Source organism: Anguilla rostrata, chromosome 8 (assembly GCF_018555375.3).
Source record: "Anguilla rostrata isolate EN2019 chromosome 8, ASM1855537v3, whole genome shotgun sequence".
Taxonomy (NCBI): Eukaryota; Metazoa; Chordata; class Actinopteri; order Anguilliformes; family Anguillidae; genus Anguilla; species Anguilla rostrata.
In genome coordinates this window covers 24,663,575-24,687,104 of record NC_057940.1, presented here as the reverse complement: position 1 = coordinate 24,687,104, position 23,530 = coordinate 24,663,575, and the positions used below count along the sequence as shown (strand labels likewise).

Below are 23,530 nucleotides of genomic sequence, written 5' to 3'. Positions count from 1 at the left end.
GTTTAAATTACACCTACACCTATACATGCACGCTTATGTTTATGTATACTCGTTATTAAACGTTGCCATATAACATTTGCTGTTATTAGGAATAAGCAAACGCTTTTCCTTCTTCGTGCAAACCCAGCCTGCGCAAGCGCAAAACAATTCTGGGCAGAGAGGGGAAGCGTACTTCTTCCTCAGAAATTGTCTGCGCATGCTCAGTGATAACCTGCTTTAAATCACATAGAAGACAACGTCGCCCCGAAGCCCCGACAACCTTTGGATATCCTCGCATTCCTTCCATTTCTTAAATTAGCCCCGCTCAGCTTCGAGATACCGCCGCCAATTTCAGTGTCGGTACGGAGCCGCCAGGCCGGGACAGAGACGGAGAGAGAGCCCTCGGCCATGGAAGCGCTCGGACCCGGTAGGTAGTCAAATGAAGTAGCCCCGTGGTGTTTGGGGTGAGGAAGCTCGGGTTACTGTCTCACTGGGGGCCGTGGATTGGATGTGGCTAACTAGCTAAGGCCTCGTTGGCAGAGGAGGAAAACAAATGAGGGATATAGTGGCCTGTTTGTGCGAGAGCTTAATGACACAAACGAAACGTGCAACCTGCCTAGTTACACTGTTAACTAAACAACCAATATTCAACGGCAGACAGCTGACAGGAACTAGCCAGCCATATGTGCAGTAAGTTAATATTTTGGCCGAACGGCATTGTGTCTTGTTGGGGATTTAACCTTAATGAAGCTCTTCCGTGTGTTTTGGCTGTCGTTTATCTAGCAACGCGACTTGTCGGTTATTTCCTTTACGTTCCTCGTAGATTGCTTGAATAATCGTTGGCGAGCAAAACAAGAGTCTTTCGTTTATGAAGAAGTTTATCATTACCGATGGGTTTTTAAACGGACACGAAATCAAGCGGACTTATCCGGGTGACGTTGGATATGTTAACTGGCTTACGTTAACGTGCCTAAAGTTAGGTAGTTGGCTATAATGAGTAGCTAGCTAATTAAATGTCGTTTTGCAATTAGAAGACAGTTTTCCTGACTGGATAGCGTTGGTTTAATAAATCTTCAATTAATGCAATTAACTAAAGTTGATTAAATAGTTTTAATGTTATTTAGCTAGATACTTGGTGAGCATCTTTTTGGTGATCTGAAATAGCTTTACTTAACGTAACAGTGATGGGGATGACTCACTCCTGACACTAGCAATAACAATGGGTAGCAATTACCTGTGTAGGTTGATTGCAAACTCACCGATCTAGCGATCTAAAAATTTTGATCTTCCATCGGCTGTCAAGTTGAAGTGATCTGTAGTACTCATTTTTTCGTTGGTTAACGTGGCTAGATATCTGACATTTCCGCATTGGCGCTACAGAAACGTTGGTAAGTTAGCGGTTGCTAGCTAACTAGACTATATACCGTACAGGATGTTAGCAAACGCTGAGAACTATTATTAGCTATAGCAAGGTAGCTTGCTATTTTTAATTCTTGAAAGGGTTTGTCACTTGAAAGGCACCTCCGCGTGTATTCAGCGTGCTCACGTATCTGAAACACTTAATCTGCGTTAGCTTCTCTACAAGATGGCTAGCGCTAGTTTGCTTGCTTGTTAACTTGTGCTTCTGCGTGTACAGCTCAGGTTACTCGACTAACTAACTGTTCAGTAGTCACGGTTTAAAAAGATATGCATTTATGCTATGGAATATCAATTTGACCATAACAGAGTCTTGTTTCATTCTGCAACTGGATTATCCATGCTGATGCGTGGGTAATATTGCTAACTATTTGGATTTGTCTGTGCTGAAGATGACAGTCCCTTTGTTTATGCTAAGGCTAAGCGGTAATTTAGCTGCCGATCTTGAATAGCTTTGTCGGGGAAAAATGTTAGCCGCGACACCTTTAAAAGGCTATTTTGCATCAATTTTTAAAATACTGTCCAAGTGTTTAGGTAGCTCTCCCGCAAGCCTAAATTACATGTAGCCAATTGTAGCCTAAATGCGTTTTTCGATTGAACTGAAAGCGCGGAAATGTATGCCCTCATCTGAAACGTCAATAATGTGAATTTTAAAATTCATAAAATCCCTTGTAATAATTTTGAGCGATTTTAGATAGCTAATTGTCGCAAATATTAATGTTTGCAAGACCCAATAATATATGGAGGCACCTGAAATCGTTTAGTCTCCTCTCTTAAAGCCAGAGTTGTTCTTGTAGAATGATGCACCTTCTGTGGTTATGAAACAGAATATTTGTTTGCTGTAGGATACATCTCAGTAGCATTTCCTATGTAATTTACACGTATTTACCTGAAGCATCTTGCTTTATTGTCTAGTGTTGTCATTTGATGCTTATTTTCTGAAAATCACTCAGTTAAACATTACATTTTTTTGTTATGGTCACTGTCGGATGTTTAAAATGTACTTTTGCCGAACTATTAAAAGCAACAGCTTAGTTGATTTATTCCTAATATTTGGGTAGACAATTCTGCTTTAAAAACAAATTTTTTTAACCATTTTATTTGTAAATTCACGAATGTATTGAACAGAGAATCATATACCACAGGGCTCATTTTGAGGGAATGTGATCGTATTCCTGCTTGGATGGCTTTAATGATGTTTGAGTCTCTTCTTTCGGTTTGCCTTGGCTTTCTCCAGGGCCAAGGACCAGGGCTGAACTCACCCATTCAAACAAACCATCCAGTCAATTAACCCATTCAACACCTCTGGTGTAATGAAAAGCGAACCGCATTTGAGCCCCTGGGAAGTCAGTGCTTCACCTCAACTCAGCAATAATCTCAGCTGCTGGAAACCATTTGCATTTCTATCAGAATTCATTTCCCACTCCAATTTCAGTTCTTCATCGCCATAAGGAAAAGGAGAAGGGGGATAAGAAAGGGGATAAAAGTTTATCCAGGATTGTGATTGTGAGCTGTAACTTCCGGCATTCCCAAAGGTCATCATCTGTGTGGGGCAGGTGGTTGACGGTGTTCGTGGTGATGAGGAGGGCTGTGTGATTGGCTTGTCTTCACCTGCTGCTCTGTAATCCAGGTGATTGAAGTGTCTGCACTGCTTATCCTCAGCGTCATTGCTGACTCATTAATAACCGTGAGGTCGTCCAGGCATCGGTTTAAGCCGTGCAGGGTGCGGGGATGCAGGGTGCGGGGGCTGCAGGTGCATGCACCCACGTATGCACGTGTATTTGTGCAAATGCTTACGTGCACCTGTACCCGCAGTGCCTTCTGTATGTTTCTACGCAAGCTTGTTCAAATTCAAATTTTTCAGTTTTAATGCAGGTCTTTCGGTCCCTTGTGAGGGAGGCATCAACATTTTGATAGATTGCTCTGTGATGGGAATCATCTAGTTTGACCTCTGAGCGTAAGCACATGAAAAGCTTACTATCTCCCAGAGTGGAAACTCCAGTGTTTGGTCCATTGTGGTACTTTACGCTGCTGCCCTGTTTGTGGCTGAATTTTGGCTGTTGCATCACTTCACTCAGACCCTCTCGTGCAGAGCTCTTGCTGTGGTTGGGAAAGTGTTGATGCCGAGGTGAGGAAACGTGCGGAAGCCCTCGTGCTCGTTGTGGTTCCGCACGCCGTTGGGCGGCGTGATGGGCTTTGCCGTCTGACGTGGGAGCTGCTCCCCTCCGACAGGTGCGATTTGGTTGACTTGGCGCGGAACGCGGGCGCGGATTCCGTCGCTTCCAGGCGATGAATGTTTGATGAGCTGTTCTCCCGGAGCCGCGAGCGCGGGGCGGAGCGCGTGCCCGTCCGCCGGCCCTCTCAGCTCAGGCCTCGCCTGCGTCTTCTTCTGGGAGCTGCTGTGCAGCGTTCTCTTGTGATAGTGGTATTTATTCCCCTCATGATTACACTGTGAAACTTTGGCAGAGCGCTCATTTCAGCTGTGGGTTTCAGTTTTAGTATCCAGCGCTGATCCAATCTGGGAATTCCCCGGCTTTCCCTGTGTGTATTTCCGTAAGTGGTATCATGCTCGTCATTCATGATAATGCCTGTTGTCCTCAGATGTGGACACTGTGTTCCTTCTCTTCGTAGTACTGAAGAGTCTTTATGCAGATCTGTTTGCTTCTGCTCCTCTAACAGGACTGATACCTGCCGTTTGTGCCGCAGCAGTAGTGCAATAAAAAAAAATCTTTAGCTTGCTAACAGTCTGAAAATCACAGGGGAGATTTATGCAAACTTCCCCACTTCCTGCCACCGCATGCCTAGTCACCCAGATGTGATTTGGACTCGTATGTGGATATGTCCTGACGTAGGACTACTAAGTAGGGTCTTTATTGCATGAGCAAATTTGTATGGGTTTTTCAAAAGAATGCTGCTCTTAATGGGGGGAAAAATACACATGTCCATTGTCACAGAAAAAATGGAAAAGTATGTCACTTTGTTTTTACCTTTCTCTAAAGAACATTGACTATTAGGAAGAGCCATTTATTACTATAATTTAAAAGATTGAATTTCCACTTAAAGCATGTACAATTTGCATCAACCCGTACCGGTAAATTCTTATTAGCAGCTGGCACAGTGGTCTGCTGCCAGTCTGAAGGCAAGGGTAGGTGTGAGAGGGAGAGTCACTGGCATAGAGCCCACCCAGGTCTCTGGTGATGGGAAAGGGGGCCTGTAGTGCAGTGTGCAGCTCTGTAGAAAGGCAGAGCCTGTGTCCCTCAGAGAGCACAGCCTCCCCTGCGCTCACGCTGCTATTTGTGTACACCCTCCTCTGAGAGCACAAGGGCATATTTTGGGCCTTCATTAGCTGGTAAGATCTTTGAGTCCAGTTCAGCCGACTCCTCTTTTTTAAGGTGTTTTTTTTCCTTCTCCGATGCTGGTTTCTGAGCTGGTAAATTTGTGCATGGATGCGTCCCCGCTGTGGGTAGAGTGCTCAGGGCCTTGTTTTTGACTGTGAGGGTGGAACTCGTGGCCTCCCCGGCTGCCGGATCTGCGTCTCTGTTGGACGAGCCTCGTGCTGGAGCCAATGAGGAAGTTGCTTGCAGATGAGCGGCTTGAGCCCGCTCGTTTCCTGCATGCCTCCCAAACTGCGTGCTGATTGGCTGGAGCTGCGAGGTGCCTCAGACCAGGGCCGGCGCGGCGGCCAGTGCAGCGGCCCCCTCTAAAGACCCAGCGCTCATTTGGGGAGCGAGCAAGGTGCTCTGGCGTACCTCAGACCACACACACACACACACACACACACACACACACCCACACACGCGCGCTTCAGTCCTCCCCCGCCAGTTAGCCACAGCAGCTGAGGGGGTTAAATATAGAGCACGCTCTGTTTTTGGTGAAAGTGGGCGACCTCGCGTCGCACCCTCCCCCCCTCCCCCTCGTCTTCCCCTGCCCCCTGCTGCGGCTCTGTTGTTTTTGCGCAAGCCGAGGTTTTATTGAGAGGCGGGGGGAGGGGGGAGCACGCCGTTTAGGACAAGGATGCAGGCCGTGGGGTGGGGAGGGGGGTGATGTGCGGTTTGTCTCTCTCGCTTCTCGATTGCTAACTGGAGCGTGCTGCTGCGTGGTGGCTCGGAACCCCCTGCAACCCCCTGGCCAGCTTACAAAGCGCCCATCAGACTCCACAACCTAAAATCTGAGACGGCCCATAGAAGCCAGCGGTTTGCTTGTCTAGCAGGTGGCCGTGTATTCGTGGCTCGTGACCTCTCTACAACCGACTCTTACATCGTGCTTATGTTCAGAATGGCAGTTAGTGCAGTTAGCCCAGATCGTTTTTTTAACTATGGGTTTTACATGTGAGAGAGCCCATCGCTCATTTGTGCTGTGATTGTGATGAAGTTGCCTGCTGAAGGACTGCGATGTCTGTGTTGAGTTGATCCAGAGCTGAGGGCTCTTCTGAACCTCTGTGGACCGAGCCCATGGTTGGGTCTGAAAGACTGTCATCCACACGGACCTAGCATAGTCGGCCGTATCTCACCTTTTACACACAGACCTGGGTCAGCGTAGGATCTTTGGGATTTTCACCCTGGATTAGACACTGTGGCATTGAAGCTGCTGCCAGCGCTTTCACTTTCCCAGAATAAAGAGAAAACATGAATTTTTCCGAATATCAGTTGAAGCACTTCAGCAGTCCTTCTACACGCATTAATAAACGAATACACAACACATGCCTGGCCATCTGTTACTTTTTAGTTATATTGTTTTGCTAGTTAAACTGTAAATGCCATTAAACATTCCTGCCAAATGGGAGAGAGACCCCTAGAACCACTTCCCCTTCCAAACATTCCTTGTGTTGTTGGGTGTAAAATCTGTGTGAAGTTTGGCTGAAACATGGAAACATGGAACCATAGCTGCAGCAAGGACCACAATGGAAATAGGCCTAAGTCTTGTGACTTTTTGTGTTATCCTTGATGCTCTTTGTGCATGTCCATTGGTGTTTGCAGCCATGTAATTGTCCTTTTAAAGTGAATCGTCAAATAAATAAACTAAACTAAGAAAAAAAAACCCTGGATGCTGAAGATGAGCACGTGGGCCGCTCCTCTGCGCAACGCTATGTAGCTCTAATCCTAGCCTTAGTGCCCACATCCCCCCCCTGCCCCCAGGCTGGCCCCGCTGCTGTCTGTCTCGGGCACTCCTCTTTGTCTGGGGGGCTCTGAGAGTTTAAAGGCCAGGCGGCGTGTGCTTGTGTGCTGGTACTTTGGGGGGGGTCAGCATTGTTCTCCATTGTTGGGTTATTGGTCCAGGCCCTCCCTGTGTCAGGGGCCAGGTCACTCGGTTCCTCCTCTGTTCCCGCCCGTGCGCTCTGGAGCGCGGCCTCGCCCTCACGGGGAGGTCAGCCCCGCCCCCGTTTCAGGGCACTAGGGAAATCCTTATTTGTTCTGTGCAAACCTGGTTCTCCACTGCACTCCACCCTGAGCTCTGTGAAGTGCACACATGATCCTGCTCATGGAAAGGAGTCTTCCTCTTTAATGGTTTTCGTGCTGCTGGTTAACTCTGTGTGTGATGTCATCCTCCCCAGGCCCGCCTGCCCCCCCCTCCCTTTTCCAGCCCCCGCGTCGGCCCGGATTGGGCACCGTGGGGAAGCCCATCCGCCTGCTGGCCAATCACTTCCAGGTGCAGATCCCCAAGATCGACGTCTACCACTATGACATCGACATCAAGCCGGAGAAGCGCCCGCGGAGAGTCAACAGGTAACCGGGCAACGCCCGAGTCTCCCCTCCCTGTCTGTGACCCCGCCTTGCACAGAGCTGGCTCACGCCAGGACCATACGCTTCGCTGTTTTCTCCTGTTTTACATTTAGCGCGTCGTTTGTTCATCCACAGAACCTTTTGGCTCACTGTGCATTCTTCAGTGTTTGAAGTGGTGTAACAAAATGTAGCCACGATATGGATGATGCCGTGGATGGCTCTGATCTGTCTCTGTGATTGGCTGTTTTATCTCTCAGTGCATAGTGACTGTCTAACTGGTGTCTCTTTGCGGACCGGTCCAGAATGGCGCGATTGGCCGGCTGGTGTCTTTGATCACGTTTGAGGGCGCAGCGCTGTGTGAAATGTTGTGCAGGTGGACAGAGCTTTATGGTGTGTGGGCCCGCTGATGTGGCAGCTGCAGCAGATAGGCAGAGCCGCCCATAGCGCTGACAGGACATTGAATCTGTGTGGGGTTTCTCACAGCATGATGCCATGAACAGGACTGCTGTGTTCATCCCTCTGTTTAAAGGATCGGCAGTTTTTTACTGTCCCAGCTTTGTGTAATTGGTGTACTTTGCTCTCTCTCTCTCAGGGAGGTGGTGGACACCATGGTCAGGCACTTTAAGATGCAGATCTTTGGGGACCGGCAGCCTGGCTATGATGGGAAGAGGAACATGTACACGGCCCACCCGCTGCCTATCGGGCGGGACAGGGTAAGGGGCGCGGAGCTGTGACTCTGCTAGCGCACGCTGTGCATGGCTCTGTGAGTCTTATCGCTCACTTCTGCTCTGGGGCGCACCGATGGCAGCTTGTTAGTGCTCCCTTTATGCCTCCTGTTTATTTCTGTTCTATTTTCTGTCCCTTCTTTATCTATCCCTGTTCTGTTACTATACTGCACTTCTCTCTCTCTTTCTCTCACACTCTCTCTCCCTCTCTCCTCTCTCTCGCCCTCCCAACCCTCCCTCCCTCTCTCCCTCTCTCTCTCCCTCCCGCTCTCTCTACCTCCCTCCCTCTCCCTGTCTTCCCCCTTCTCTCTCTCTCTCTCAGGTGGATCTGGAGGTGACGTTGCCGGGCGAGGGTAAGGATCAGACCTTTAAGGTGTCCCTGCAGTGGGTGTCGGTGGTCAGCCTGCAGATGCTTCTGGAGGCGCTGTCGGGGCACCTGAACGAGGTGCCCGAGGACTCGGTGCAGGCGCTGGACGTCATCACGCGACACCTGCCCTCCATGAGGTACGGCCGCTTCACCACCTCTTACGAAAGCAGATACGCCAGGAGCAGTTATGGCTTCCCTAGCTCCTGCCTCTCAGTGGTGCAGAAAGGTGAGGGCTGAATGGGAATGAGTCATGCTCTCCATTGAGGAAAAAGTACCATTACAATTGGTCCAGGGTGTGTCTCCATGCTATTGCTGAGGGTGAGATGGTCAGGTGTCGGGTAACAGGTGATCAGATAAAACCGGAATGAAATCAATTCCCGCGTGCGACGTATGCCAGCTCACTGGGAAGCAGATAATAAAATGAATTGCTGTCTTAATGGGGTGCTAATTACATTACATTACATTACAGGCATTTGGCTCTTATCCAGAGCGACGTACAACAAAGTGTATAACCATAACCAGGAACAAGTGTGTCGAGAACCCTAGAGAGAAGTACCGTTCCAAGTGCAGGGAACAACCGCGTAGTTTAACTAATTACTGCTGGTTTGATATGTTGGTACATAAGCCTACTGTAAGGAAAGTGTACAATTTAAATGGGAAGGAATCAAATTCAGTGTGTTTTGACTGCATTTTCAATGTGTTGAACATTTCCGGAGTGTGACATTCATTCATTCATTGTGTTCATATCTCTGAGGTTGTGCTGTACCCCCTGTTTGGTAATGGTGTCATAACTCCAATCTGCCTCCTGCGTAGGTACACCCCTGTGGGCCGCTCCTTCTTCTCCCCGCCCGAGGGGTACTATCACCCCCTAGGTGGGGGGCGGGAGGTCTGGTTTGGCTTCCACCAGTCGGTCCGTCCTGCCATGTGGAACATGATGCTCAACATTGACGGTGAGTTGATGTCCACTGTTATGGCGCATTAGCAATGCATTATTACTTTCTGTTAGGTTGTTGGATTAATGCTATGCTGCTGCATTATATTGCCTCACTGTTGCTCTTAGCCGGAGCAGCTTACAGTGCAGGGGAGCGTAGGTGCATCCTCCTGTGCAGTGCGAGCTGCAGGGCTGGTTAGCGCGTCCTCCTGTGCAGTACGAGCTGCAGGGCTGGCTAGCGGAGTTCCCAGTGCAGCGAGGCGATGCGCGGCTCACGCGCGCTCGTTTCCTCCCCGCAGTGTCGGCGACGGCGTTCTACCGGGCCCAGCCGGTGATCGAGTTCATGTGCGAAGTGCTGGACATCCAGAACATCAACGAGCAGACCAAGCCGCTCACCGACTCGCAGCGCGTCAAGTTCACCAAGGAGATCCGCGGTAAGCTGGCGGCCGGAGACCTTCTCTCGCACGCTACTGGGGTTCCAGTGGTCCTCCTTGGCAGGAAGTGACATCATCTTTGCCACTCTCCCTTTTCACTCAGTAACGTGTGACGTGTTGTCCTGCCTCCGTTCAGGATGTCTCTCGCTGTTTTTGGGGAAATAACTGTTAACGCACTTGGGTTCTGTGTTCAGAGTGTCAAACATTAAACAAGGGTGTTGGCTATTAAAACGGCTGCTTTTGGAACGTGTCATTTTAAACACGTTCTCACTTCCCCAACACTGTGTGTGTGTCTCTGTGTGTGTCTCTGTGTGTGTCTCTGTGTGTCTCTGTGTGTGTCTCTGTGTGTGTCTGTGTCTGTGTCTGTGTCTGTGTCTGTGTGTCTGTGTGTGTGTGTGTGTGTGTGTGTGTGTGTGTGTGTCCGCATGTCCGCTCAGGTCTGAAGGTGGAGGTGACGCACTGCGGGCAGATGAAGAGGAAGTACCGCGTGTGCAATGTTACCCGACGCCCTGCCAGCCATCAGACGTGAGTGTCCCAACGCGTCCGTCAGCCTGCTGGTCACAAGCGTCCCGCGCGTTTCCTGTCCCACTGCGCAATGCTCCCTCCACTCCGCCACTCAGGCAGGGCATGGCGGACGTGCCATTCATTTCTCTTTTCTGTTCACTTTAATATCAGCCTGTTCCCTGTGGGAGTGCTTTAGTAGAGCAGTTCATAAATCTGTAACCTGTGCAAGGAGCAAACTGCTGACAGGAGGATGAGATGAGATGGTATACCTGCATATAGACATTCATCTGTGATGGAAATGGCTGCAGGCAGGTATTATTTTGAGTGGATGTGCAAGAAGAACATAACGTCAGTAATATCAGTAATATTTGCTCTGAAATCGCAGCACTGCCTGTTTCTTCCAGCCCTGCGCTCTTATTGGATAGAGTGTATTGGAAGGTGCGTTTTGGCTTGGGGTGACGAGGTCCCCTCAGGGTAATGGAATGCCTGGTTTGTGGGGGCGCTGCCAAAGTGGGCCGTCTCTGCGTCGCCGTGCCGACTGCGTTTGCCTGTCTGTCTCCCCGCAGCTTTCCCCTGCAGCTGGAGAACGGCCAGGCCATGGAGTGCACCGTCGCTCAATATTTCAAACAGAAGTACAGCCTGCAGCTTAAGTACCCCCACCTGCCCTGCCTGCAGGTGGGGCAGGAGCAGAAGCACACCTACCTGCCCCTGGAGGTGAGAGAGGGCCCTCCGCACCATGTAGCCGTTAGCTGCTTAACCCAGCACTAGCTTCATGTGACGTGCCTGCTTTTAATTTTCATTTCATTTCGTTTCATGTTCTCGTGCTCACACACAGCTTTCTAATTTAACTTGGATTTATGGAGCTCGGGGCAATATGAGTTCTCTCATTCATAAATATTTTGCTTGGCTTGGCGCACTCTCAGATGTAGCGGTACTCCTCAAACTTCAAGCACTGTTGAATACATTAAGTCATACTGAAGAGAATAGACCATGGTCAGCTAAGCTATCCCTGAAAGCCCCCATGCACTCCTGGGATCCACTAGTTTGTATGTTTGTGTACCTTAGACAGGGGCACAGCAGCAGCTTTCTGCTCAGGATTCAAACATGGAACCCCCCTGCTTTGCATGGCAGATTTGTGGTGTGCAGACAGGCTTGGCCTCAGCCACCCAGCTGCCGTGTGAAGTGATTGATTGCTGATGCGCTTGTCTGCTGTTGGCAGGTGTGTAACATTGTGGCAGGACAGCGCTGCATCAAGAAGCTAACAGATAATCAAACCTCCACCATGATCAAAGCCACCGCACGCTCCGCCCCCGACAGGCAGGAGGAGATCAGCCGGCTGGTGAGTGCTGCCCCCTCCTGTGGCTGGAGGATGAACTGCGACAGGCCTTTGGCTGGCCGTCATCCCAGCTTGTTACAACCATTTAACACTGTCCTCTCCAGATGGACTAAACTCCAGTTTCTTTGAAGGTTTTATGATGTAAAGAGGGCAGGATGAACACGCACTCCTCCAGTGTGGGGATCAGGCTCTCGTCTCGTCCTGGCTTCTCGCAGACCCCTGTTAAATGGCTGTTGTTTAAAAATCCCAGGAGAAGTCACTGAGATGCCGTCTGTTACGATCTCTCTCCCTCTCCCGCCCCCCTGCCGACAGGTCAAAAGCAACAGCATGGTGGGCGGGCCTGACCCCTACCTGAAGGAGTTTGGCATCGTTGTGCACAACGACATGACGGAGGTGACGGGGCGGGTCCTCCCAGCGCCCATGCTGCAGTATGGGGGCCGGGTGAGTACAGACACTGGGAGGGACTGTGGCAGGGTGAGTACTGGGGCACAGGGCTGGGTGAGTACGGGCGGGCGGAGGGGGGCGGGGCCTGCGAATGACCTAACCCAGGGGAGGAGAATCAGACTCCGCCCACGCAGCGGCTCGCCGCCGGCCCCTCCGGGCTCGGTGACCACGCTGTGGCGGTGCGTGTGGCGTAGGCAGGGGCCAGGCTGAGAGAACCCAAATGGGCACAGTGACCCCTACAGAGGGGCGACAGTGTCCTGCTGTGGCTGTGGTGTGCAGTGGAGCCTCAGTTTTTTACCTCTCAGCACCTCAGTAAAGCCTTAAGCGGGGTCTGGCCATGGTCCTGTCTAATGGTGCGTTCCATGGGGCGAAATGATACCCATCAGGTCTGCACACCCTTAATGATTTTACAATAAATTTCTACAAGCCTGCCAACCATAACAAAGGGGGAGGTGTTTTGGGCCAGTTCTCTTACTGTAGCGCATCATTGGCCAACTCCTCATCCTTGGAGTGATTTGTGGGTAATGGAGTCTTATTCTCATTCCCCAGTGTGGCTGAGACGGTTGTGAGTGTTGTGAACGTGTTGTTTTTCTGAAAGCATGCAATGTTACCCTTGTCTGTGATTGGTTGAGGCAGGCTTTGTGCGCCCAATCAAAGGCAAGCGCTTCTTGAATGTGGAAAGAAAAGCAACATGTCCTTTCTCTGTAATGTTAACATATGTGAGCAGGACCATGTTATGTGCTGCATTTGAAGCAATCTCCTGACAGAAGTAATCCTGTTTTTATCATGTGTGAATGTGTAATTCGCTGGTGTTCACTGAAGATTTCAGCTCCAGTTCTCCAGGGCAGGGTTCCTGTTTTTGCAGGGGTGAAGTACGTGTCCCCAGCACTCAAATGACGCCTATCGAGCGCCTTCGTTTCAGACTCTAAAAATGTCCGCGTTCAATTTATTAACAAAATTAAATTATTAACGAACTACGGGAAACCTGTCTGGCATGGAGCACTGGAGTTGAGCACATCTGCTGCAGGCAACGTCACTGAAAAAGCACCTGTTTGTGTTTGTGTAATGCTCCTTTCTGCCTTTCTGTGGCATACAGTCAGACTTATGATGGACATTAACTGTAACAGAGATAGAATTTTAGTGTCAGCTGCACAGCGTATATGGTGTTTTATACAGTGTGTGTGGTGTGGGTGGGGATTGCAGCATGGGGTGTGGGCCTTAGGAGAAATGTGTACATGGTCTGTTTTTTTAAATTTGCTGTTTAACTCTCCTCTTGCTGCAATGCATCTAGAGACTGACTAACTGAGGTGGGGGATTAGGGTTGGTGGGGGTGGGGTGGGGGTTTGGGTGTTGCTTGTCTCTAGATGCAGTGCACTGGAGGGGGCTGGGGGTGGGGTTTGCTGTCTGGTGTTGGGGCGCAGCGGTGGGGTTCACTAAGAGCTCAGGGACTCTCTCCGCAGAACAAAACGGTGGCCACGCCTAATCAGGGCGTGTGGGACATGAGGGGGAAGCAGTTCTACGCCGGCATCGAGATCAAGGTGTGGGCCGTCGCCTGCTTCGCCCCTCAGAAGCAGTGCAGAGAGGACCTGCTCAAGTGAGTGTGCCGTCTCTCCCCCTTCCCCCCTCTCTTCTCCCCCTTTCCCCCTCTCTGCTCCCCCTTTCCCCCTCTCGTCTCCCCCTTTCCCCCTCTCTTCTCCCCCTTTCTCCCTCTTTCCCTCTTCCCCTCTTTTCCCTCCCTCTTCCCCTTCTCCCTCTTTTCCCCTTCCCCCTCTCTTTCCTCTTCCCCCTCTTTCTCCCCTTTCCCCTCTTCTCCTCTTCCCCCTCTCTCCCCCTTCTCCTCTTCTCCCCTTCCCCTCCTTTTCCCCTTTCCCCTCTCTTTTCTCCCTCTTTCCCCTGGCCTCCCTCTCTGTTGATGTGAGTGCTGTCAGATGAACCAGATGCTGAGATGCTCTCAGACTGAGAGTGAGGACCCGTGCGGTTGCACAGGGAGGTGTGGCTGTGTTTCAGCTCTCAGGGTGCTGCTTGTATCACACTGTGGTGCCTGTGCTGGCTGACTGACGCTAAGCGCCTGGCCTGCTGCGTTAGCGTGCGCCCTGCGTGTGCTGCGCCCCGGCCCAGCTCTGCGGGGGCCACTCCCTTCCCCTGCCTCAGCCCCGCGTGCGCTTCTGTCTCCAGGAGCTTCACGGACCAGCTGCGCAAGATCTCCAAGGACGCGGGGATGCCCATCCAGGGCCAGCCCTGCTTCTGCAAGTACGCGCAGGGGGCCGACAGCGTGGAGCCCATGTTCAAGCACCTCAAGATGTCCTACGTGGGCCTGCAGCTCATCGTGGTCATCCTCCCGGGGAAGACTCCCGTCTACGGTGAGGGGCGAGGAGCTGTGCTCCGCAGGGCTAACGCGGGGGACGTGGGGCTGTGCAAAGACAGCCTGAATGCACGTTAAGGGTTGTGCTGTCATTCCTCTGACACAGACGCATGCCTACCTGTGCCTGAAAGTTACCTTGGCCTGATCAACTGATTATTGAAATAAGATTTGGTCGACAGAGGAGTGTAGTAAGTGCAGTGCCATCTTGTGGAATGATGAGGTAGCTTACTTTTAATGTTCACGCAGCCCAGGTGCTAATGATGAGTTAGTTTTAGTATTATGGAAAGGGTATAAGGTTTACCTCTGCATGTTTTGATGATGGAATGACTTTGATCCTCTTGATACTGTCCCACCCAGGCATCTCTCTGCTTTTTCTCTGAGTTTGTCTTTGTCTGCTGTAATTGTGTATATGGGATGGAGCTGCAAGAGAAACGGTTGATGTGTGCAGCGGATCTGTCTGTTGATGGGGTGAAAAGGCGGGGCCTGGGTTTGCTCTGGGGTTTGCTGAAATCTCAAAGCGTCTCTCTCTCTCTCTCTCTCTCCCTCCCTTCCTCCCTCCCCCCAGCCGAGGTGAAGCGGGTGGGAGACACGCTCCTGGGAATGGCCACTCAGTGCGTCCAGGTGAAGAACGTGGTGAAGACCTCCCCTCAGACCCTGTCCAACCTCTGCCTCAAGATCAACGCCAAGCTGGGCGGCATCAACAACGTGCTGGTGCCCCATCAGAGGTGGGTGTGGGCACGCGGGCGGGCATGGGAGAGGGGTGGGTGGGGCAGCGGGGAGAACGCCGGCGTGAGGCTGCGTTTAAGACCCTGAATGCTATCGGTAGGCGTGAGGCTGTGATGTCACGGTGATGTCACAGCGTCTCGTTCCCGCCCCCCTCCAGGCCCTCGGTGTTCCAGCAGCCGGTGATCTTCCTGGGGGCGGACGTGACGCACCCCCCCGCGGGCGACGGGAAGAAGCCCTCGATCGCGGCGGTGGTGGGCAGCATGGACGGGCACCCCAGCCGCTACTGCGCCACGGTGCGCGTGCAGACGTCCCGCCAGGACCTGTCCCAGGAGCAGCTCTTCAGCCAGGAGGTCATCCAGGACCTGACCAACATGGTGCGCGAGCTGCTCATCCAGTTCTACAAGTCCACCCGCTTCAAGCCCACGCGCATCATCTACTACAGGGGCGGGGTCTCCGAGGGACAGATGAAGCAGGTGGGTCTGCCGGGGTGGGCCGCCGGCCTGGGGGAGGGGCACGGGCCTTCAGTCCGGGCGTCTGCCTCTATCTGCTGCTACGCTTCTGCCTCTCCTCACCTCCCTCTCCTTCTATCCGCTGCTGCGCTTCTGCCTCTCCTCACCTCCTTCACCTCCCTCTGCCTCTATCTGCTGCTGCGCTTCTGCCTCTCCTCACCTCCCTCACCTCCCTCTACTTTACATCCCGCTTCCTAATCTCTTTTTTCTTCACCACCTCCTTCCCTCCCACTCCCTCTCCTCCCTCTCTTCCCTCTCCTCCCTCCGCTCCCTCTCCATCCGCTTTACCTCTCTCTCTCTCTCTCTCTCTCCGGGTGCAGGTGGCGTGGCCGGAGCTGATAGCGATCAGGAAGGCGTGTATCAGTCTGGAGGAGGACTACCGGCCGGGGATCACCTACATCGTGGTGCAGAAGCGCCACCACACCCGGCTCTTCTGCTCCGACAAGGCGGAGCGGGTGAGGCTCCCAGCTCCACCCATGGGCTGCGCGGCTGCCCTGACCGGGGCGCTGTGCGGCGGACACGGTCCTGTCCTAGCCAGCGGGCTGCAGTGTAGCTCCTCCTTTATACTGAGTTGGGCCTGTGGGCTGCAGTGTAGCTCCTCCTTTATACTGAGTTGGGCCTGTGGGCTGCAGTGTAGCTCCTCCTTTATACTGAGTTGGGCCTGTGGGCTGCAGTGTAGCTCCTCCTTTATACTGAGTTTGGCCTGCGGGCTGCAGTGTAGCTCCTCCTTTATACTGAGTTTGGCCTGTGGGCTGCAGTGTAGCTCCTCCTTTATACTGAGTTGGGCCTGTGGGCTGCAGTGTAGCTCCTCCTTTATACTGAGTTTGGCCTGTGGGCTGCAGTGTAGCTCCTCCTTTATACTGAGTTTGGCCTGTGGGCTGCAGTGTAGCTCCTCCTTTATACTGAGTTTGGCCTGTGGGCTGCAGTGTAGCTCCTCCTTTATACTGAGTTGGGCCTGTGGGCTGCAGTGTAGCTCCTCCTTTATACTGAGTTGGGCCTGTGGGCTGCAGTGTAGCTCCTCCTTTATACTGAGTTTGGCCTGTGGGCTGCAGTGTAGCTCCTCCTTTATACTGAGTTTGGCCTGTGGGCTGCAGTGTAGCTCCTCCTTTATACTGAGTTTGGCCTGTGGGCTGCAGTGTAGCTCCTCCTTTATACTGAGTTTGGCCTGTGGGCTGCAGTGTAGCTCCTCCTTTATACTGAGTTTGGCCTGTGGGCTGCAGTGTAGCTCCTCCTTTATACTGAGTTGGGCCTGTGGGCTGCAGTGTAGCTCCTCCTTTATACTGAGTTTGGCCTGTGGGCTGCAGTGTAGCTCCTCCTTTATACTGAGTTTGGCCTGTGGGCTGCAGTGTAGCTCTTCTTTATATGAGTTTGGCCTGTGGCTGCAGTGTAGCTCCTCCTTTATACTGAGTTTGGCCTGTGGGCTGCAGTGTAGCTCCTCCTTATACTGAGTTTGGCCTGTGGGCTGCAGTGTAGCTCCTCCTTTATACTGAGTTGGGCCTGTGGGCTGCAGTGTAGCTCCTTCTTTATACTGAGTTTGGCCTGTGGGCTGCAGTGTAGCTCCTCCTTTATACTGAGTTTGGCCTGTGGGCTGCAGTGTAGCTCCTCCTTTATACTGAGTTGGGCCTGTGGGCTGCAGTATAGCTCCTCCTTTATACTGAGTTTGGCCTGTGGGCTGCAGTGTAGCTCCTCCTTTATACTGAGTTTGGCCAGCGGGCTGCAGTGTAGCTCCTCCTTTATACTGAGTTGGGCCTGTGGGCTGCAGTGTAGCTCCTCCTTTATACTGAGTTGGGCCTGTGGGCTGCAGTGTTAGCTCCTCCTTTATACTGAGTTTGGCCTGTGGGCTGCAGTGTAGCTCCTCCTTTATACTGAGTTGGGCCTGTGGGCTGCAGTGTTAGCGAGGTTAGCCTCCTGCTCACAGGCAAGCTGTGCTGAGGGTCTGCTCTGCCGCGGCTCACCGCTCTCTGTCGCCCCCTGCAGGTGGGTAAGAGCGGGAACGTTCCAGCCGGCACCACGGTGGACAGCACCATCACGCACCCCTCCGAGTTTGACTTCTACCTGTGCAGCCACGCAGGGATACAGGTGAGCAGCACTTCCTGTAACCTCCTCGTCTTCAGCACACGGAGCCGTTTGTGCAGTTCCCTCTCTCTGCACTAAGGGGCTGGCCTGGGACCTCCTGTGATTTGCATGCCAGTCACTGGTGTGTGCCTGAAGCTGCAGGTGCTGTGATGTGAGAGTGTCTGCAGTGTGTCTGGAGTGCTGTAGCGCAGTGTGTCTGGAGTGCTGTAGTGCAGTGTGTCTGGAGTGCTGTAGCGCAGTGTGTCTGGAGTGCTGTAGTGCAGTGTGTCTGTAGTGCAGTGTGTCTGTAGTGCAGTGTGTCTGTAGTGCAGTGTGTCTGGAGTGCAGTGTGTCTGGAGTGCAGTGTGTCTGGAGTGCAGTGTGTCTGGAGTGCAGTGTGTCTGGAGCGCTGTAGTGCAGTGTGTCTGGAGTGCAGTGTGTCTGGAGTGCAGTGTGTCTGGAGTGCAGTGTGTCTGGAGTGCTGTAGTGCAGTGTGTCTGGAGTGCTGTAGTGCAGTGTGTCTGGAGTGCTGTAGTGCAGTGTGTCTGGAGTGCTGTAGTGCAGTGTGTCTGGAGTGCTGTAGTGCAGTGTGTCTGGAGTGCTGTAGTGCAGTGTGTCTGGAGTGCTGTAGCGCAGTGTGTCTGGAGTGCTGTAGCGCAGTGTGTCTGGAGTGCTGTAGCGCAGTGTGTCTGGAGTGCTGTAGGCAGTGTGTCTGGAGTGCTGTAGCGCAGTGTGTCTGGAGTGCTGTAGCGCAGTGTGTCTGGAGTGCTGTAGCGCAGTGTGTCTGGAGTGCTGTAGCGCAGTGTGTCTGGAGTGCTGTAGCGCAGTGTGTCTGGAGTGCTGTAGCGCAGTGTGTCTGGAGTGCTGTAGCGCAGTGTGTCTGGAGTGCTGTAGTGCAGTGTGTCTGGAGTGCTGTAGTGCAGTGTGTCTGGAGTGCAGTGTGTCTGGAGTGCTGTAGTGCAGTGTGTCTGGAGTGCTGTAGTGCAGTGTGTCTGGAGTGCTGTAGTGCAGTGTGTCTGGAGTGCTGTAGTGCAGTGTGTCTGGAGTGCTGTAGTGCAGTGTGTCTGGAGTGCTGTAGTGCAGTGTGTCTGGAGTGCAGTGTGTCTGGAGTGCTGTAGTGCAGTGTGTCTGGAGTGCTGTGTGCAGTGTGTCTGGAGTGCTGTAGTGCAGTGTGTCTGGAGTGCTGTAGTGCAGTGTGTCTGGAGTGCTGTAGCGCAGTGTGTCTGGAGTGCTGTAGCGCAGTGTGTCTGGAGTGCTGTAGCGCAGTGTGTCTGGAGTGCTGTAGCGCAGTGTGTCTGGAGTGCTGTAGCGCAGTGTGTCTGGAGTGCAGTGGGGCGTTTGAGAGGGGGGCCCTGCTGAAGCGTGACTCTCCTCTGCCCAGGGGACCAGCCGGCCCTCGCACTACCACGTCCTCTGGGACGACAACTGCTTCACGGCGGACGAGCTGCAGCTGCTCACCTACCAGCTGTGCCACACCTACGTGCGCTGCACCCGCTCCGTCTCCATCCCCGCCCCCGCCTACTACGCCCGCCTCGTCGCCTTCCGCGCCCGATACCACCTGGTGGACAAGGACCACGACAGGTGAGTGGCTGAGCTGCTGAGCGTGGAGGGTGTGGAGGGTGTGGAGGGTGTGGAGGGTGTGGGGGGCCTGGGGGGCCTGGGGGGCGTGGGGGGCCTGGGGGGGCGGGGTCAGCCCTCGCTCCTCCTTTACTGGCTGTGCTGCTCCTGTCCTGCCCACCCGCGGCAGTAAAGCACTCTTTCCCCACGCAGCGCTGCTTTATTCCTGGGGCTGGGTCTTAGTGTGGTTGAGAGTGGCTGAAGCCCCGCCTAGCTGGGCTGCACCGGGTTACAGTTTCATGGCCTTAAGGAAAATGTCTCGCGTTTGCGATGCTGTTTTTACAACTTTCTGCCCCTGCTGTTCTCCCTGCCACCCTCCCCCCCCCCCTCTCTCTCTCTCTCTCTCTCTCTCTCTCCTCTCCCTCCTCTCTCTCTCCCTCTCTCTCTCTCCCCCCCTCTCTCTCTCTCCTCCTCTCTCTCTCCCCTCTCTCTCTCTCCCCCCTCTCTCTCTCTCCCCTCTCTCCTCTCTCTCTCCCTCTCTCTCTCTCCCCTCCCTCTCTCTCCTCCCCTTCTCTCTCTCCCCTCTCTCTCTCACCCCCCCCTCCTCCCGTCCCTCTTCTCTCACCCCCCCCCTCCCCCACAGTGCGGAGGGCAGTCATGTTTCGGGCCAGAGTAATGGACGGGATCCTCAGGCTCTGGCCAAGGCGGTGCAGATTCACTATGACACCCAGCACACCATGTACTTCGCCTGATCAACATCACCAGCAGAGGGTGCTCTTCTCTCATCTTCCTTTCTGTCATTGCCTGCTTTCCCTCTCTCTCTCTCTCTCTCTCTGCCTGTTTCTCTTTTCTGTTCTCTCTCTCTCTCTCTCTCTCTGCACCAAAGCGGTTGCGAAGCCAGAGGACCCGGTCATCTGTCCAGTAGAAATGGCCGGTCCCAGTCGAGCCGCCTCCTACCAGCAATCCCAGGATTCTCAGAGGCACTGAGAGACCCTTGGTTTCTGATGCACAGAGGGGAAAAAAACCACATTGAGCCATTTTTAAGTTTAAGTTTAATGTCTTTGTTTTTTGTTTTTTTTTGTATCACACTGAGCATGAGCAAACGGGAGCCAGTATAACAGACAGCTCTCATTCTAGCAGCTTACCAGGACTGTCCTTTTCTTTTTTACCTCAAGCTCAAATGGGCTCAAAAAGTCACACTGTCTGGGGATGGGGATGGGAATGGGAATGGGGATGGGGATGGGGACGGGGATGGGGATGGGGGTTGGGGTTTGTGGATGGGTTTGGGTTGTGCATGTTGAGGGGAAGACGGTTGATAATGAGTTTCATATATATATATATACACACATATATATATTTTCTTTTTTTGTGATTGTGTTTTAACTCTCCTTTCTTGTCTTTTACAAGCGAGGTGACCTGCTTATCCATACCCATTATTAGTCTCCCGTTTTGTGCAGAGAGAGTGTGTGTGAATGTGTGCATGTGTGTGTGTGTGCGTGTGTACGTGTGCGTGTTTGCGCGTGTGTGTGTGTGTGTGCGCGTGCATGCGTGTGCATTTCATGGCGGGCCACTGAATTGTAAAGGAAGGTCTAGGAGTTAACTGCTGTAAATGCCTCAGATTTAATGTTTTTATATACATATATATAATTATACACATCTATATAAACAAATTTAAGTGGACAGTTCCACCAGCTCGCTGGAGCTCGTGGTTGTGTGTAGCAGTAACGGCGTCCGTGTTCTGGCCTGTGTAGGGTGGGGCGGGGGGCCGGCGGGGGAGGGATAAAGGGGGCGGTGCCACTGTTTGGGCGGAGCCTGTTTGAATTGGCTCAGGCTGACGGGCCTTCCGCAGGAGGTGTGTGTCCCTGCCAAGCCCGCCCCCATCCCTTTAGTCTCCACCCATTTTACAGCACTGACGAGGGAGGCCAGACAAACAACTGGAGGGTCCTCTCCTTTTATTACCTTTATGCATTTATAAATAAAAACAAAACCAGATTTGTAAGAGTTTAATATAAAACGTTTGTGGCTATCTTAACTGTTGTTAGAGTAGATTATCTTTGTTGTTGGTATTATTATGATTCTTTATTGTAAGTAGATGTAGTGAGCAGGCCAGGCTATGGTGTGGTGACTGTTGAGTTGAAAGGGTGGGAAGGGGGGCGGGGGGGAGGCATGTGTTTTTTATTTGTAATTGGAGGCATCACTTTTGAGTGCCCTCCCCACCCCCCAACGACACACTGTCATCGGTTCCTCTGGTTCCTGGTGAATTCGCAGTCCCTGGGTATGGGTAAGGTGCTAGTGGTGATTTTGTACAATCTGCAGCCATAGATAAATAGGGCTGAGCCATGGCTCTCCTCTTCACTAGAACAGTGATTATCTATCTACGGTGAGGAGCGTGTGGATTGGCTGGTTTGTTCCTGCGCTGTGACTGTGGGCGGGGTCACAGAATGGAAACCCAATGACAATCGCGGTTGGGAGAGGAACGTGAGGGCTGCTGGCAGTGGGCGTGGGGAGCGAGGGGCAGCGAACCACATGTGGTAGTCAGTGATTTGAATCCTAGGCATAAAGCGTGTTTCTAATTACTGTTTGTGTGTATTTCAACATGTAAATCTATGAAAGGGTGTGCGTTTGGGGGGATTCTTTTAAATGTTTTTTTTAACCAGCAATCTGGTGACAAAGCATAGCACTGCCCTAGGACCTGGGGACACCCCCACCTGGGCGTGACCCTACAAGCCCCTCCCCCTCTGCCTTCCTGGTTGCCGTGGCGGGTGGGGGGGCGGCACGCGCTCCTCGTCACGGGGGGGCGGCTCACAGGAAACCCTTTTGTAATAAACCACCTTTGAAGCAGCAGGTTTGCTATGAATGAGTTTGAGCGCCTGCCTGTCGGGGGGGTGAGCGCGTGCTGGGAGGCGGAGCTGAGGCAGAGAGGCGGGGGCTGTGTGGTCACGCGGTAACAGGGCGGGGGGGCGGGGTTAGGGCTGGCCTGTTGAAACGGTGGCACTGATCTGAGTGGGTTCCCTGCAGAGGGCTGGAACTGAGGTAGAGTGTGAAAGCCCAGCTCTTACCCTGGTCCTGTGAAGGACCGGTTCCTTGGTTGTGTACCCGTGACATACGGAGATTTGAGGGGGCGCTATCTTTTAATCAGCGCAGTGACAATAATTCCAGTCTTACACATCATTACAAAGCAATATTAACCCAGTCAATCTTGGAAATTATGAGAAGCTATAACTCCTTTCTGTTGACGTGGCTGTTGGTCTGATCCCTATTGATGTTTTTCTTTTCTTTTTCTACCCCGTACTTGTTTTTTGCTTGTATCAATCAGTGGGAATGTGCATTTGGTGAAGTAGACATTTAGACTTTTGAGGGAAAAAAAAATAAAACTTTTAGACTTTGCTCGCCTGCATGCCAGAGTATTGTCCTAAAGCTGTTAGACTATTTATGGAGCCGGGAAATGAGGAAAAATTATTCAGATTTTTTGTATACGTTTATGAATTAGTGAGACTGTTTTAGGATAGCAATATTGTCCAGTCTCTAAGACCTCTTTTAGATTCCTACACACATGTCAGTAACGGAGGCGCAGGCCACCCGTGGGCGGGGCGCCGGCCTTCGCGTGAGAGCCCGAACTCAAACGAGGTACTTTATTCACGCGCGGGAACGCGAGGGCCGGCCCCCCGCGCCCCGGGGGAGGGGCGGCTCGTAGCGCCGCCGCTCTCTCGGGCCCTCCTGTGCTATGGCGCCGCCCTGCTGGCCCCGCACATCCGCACTTCCTCTCAGCTGGGCCTGGCCTGGGGGCCCACGGCAACGGGATTACCTCTCGAAACTTTTTATCCAGTCTTTCTGTGCCCCAATTTCAAGAGAGCATGTTTTTTTAAAAAATCCCTGTTTGATATATATAATGATTTGTTTGCTATACATTTGACAATGTTTATTGTAATTTTATTTGTCCCTATACTGGTGTTTAACTCTGTAATGTTTTTTCTAGTGTTCTCAGCTATGTGACTGTCCAATAGCAATACGAGGTACCCTTTCTGACCTGCTGTGGAGGGGTGGAGCTTGTCTCTGGCCCCTCCTATGAGGGCACCCAATCAGTTGCTGCATCGCTTTGTGACATTTTTAAAGAATTTTTTTTAGGCTGCAGGGATTATTGTGTTATTGTGCAAAGTAATAAATTGGTATTTTAAGCCTAATCTGCAGTTTGTCTTTTCTGTGTAATTGCCCAAGGCTTACCCGAGTAATCACAGCACACGCTGTCCTCCAGTATATGAAATAGTTTGCATAAATTAAGACTGCATAGTTCAAATATCCTGTGTGCTTTTAAACAGCAGAATATTTAGTCATATTCTAAGTACACGGCACAGGAAGGTTGGCACCCCATCTGGAAATCAAATCTGTGACTTGCATGTCGACCCGAGCACTGAAAAAGCAGTAAAACCCTTGACAATTACACGTACAAATCCAGATAACCAAAAAA

The 23,530-nt window shown here is 52.2% G+C and overlaps 1 protein-coding gene across 3 annotated transcripts; it reads left to right on the top strand.

Annotated features, from left to right (window-relative positions):
- The first annotated feature begins 193 nt into the window (after positions 1 to 193).
- Positions 194 to 23,246, top strand: ago4 (argonaute RISC component 4). Of its 3 annotated transcripts, none has more exons than XM_064347227.1 (18): positions 195 to 406; positions 6,947 to 7,118; positions 7,708 to 7,828; positions 8,163 to 8,344; positions 9,021 to 9,157; positions 9,438 to 9,572; positions 10,010 to 10,097; positions 10,643 to 10,790; positions 11,296 to 11,415; positions 11,725 to 11,853; positions 13,317 to 13,450; positions 14,032 to 14,216; positions 14,784 to 14,943; positions 15,102 to 15,417; positions 15,774 to 15,908; positions 17,431 to 17,532; positions 18,890 to 19,089; positions 19,709 to 23,246. In XM_064347227.1, the coding sequence occupies exons 1-18, from the start codon at positions 388 to 390 to the stop codon at positions 19,815 to 19,817; spliced, it is 2,592 nt and encodes an 863-aa protein (XP_064203297.1). In that variant the 5' UTR covers positions 195 to 387; the 3' UTR covers positions 19,818 to 23,246. The 3 variants fall into 3 exon arrangements, with proteins under 3 accessions (XP_064203298.1, XP_064203297.1, XP_064203296.1); XM_064347226.1 differs by having other exon boundaries at positions 11,725 to 11,886; XM_064347228.1 differs by lacking the exon at positions 19,709 to 23,246 and having other exon boundaries at positions 194 to 406; positions 11,725 to 11,886; positions 18,890 to 19,093.
- The last annotated feature ends 284 nt before the right edge of the window (positions 23,247 to 23,530 follow it).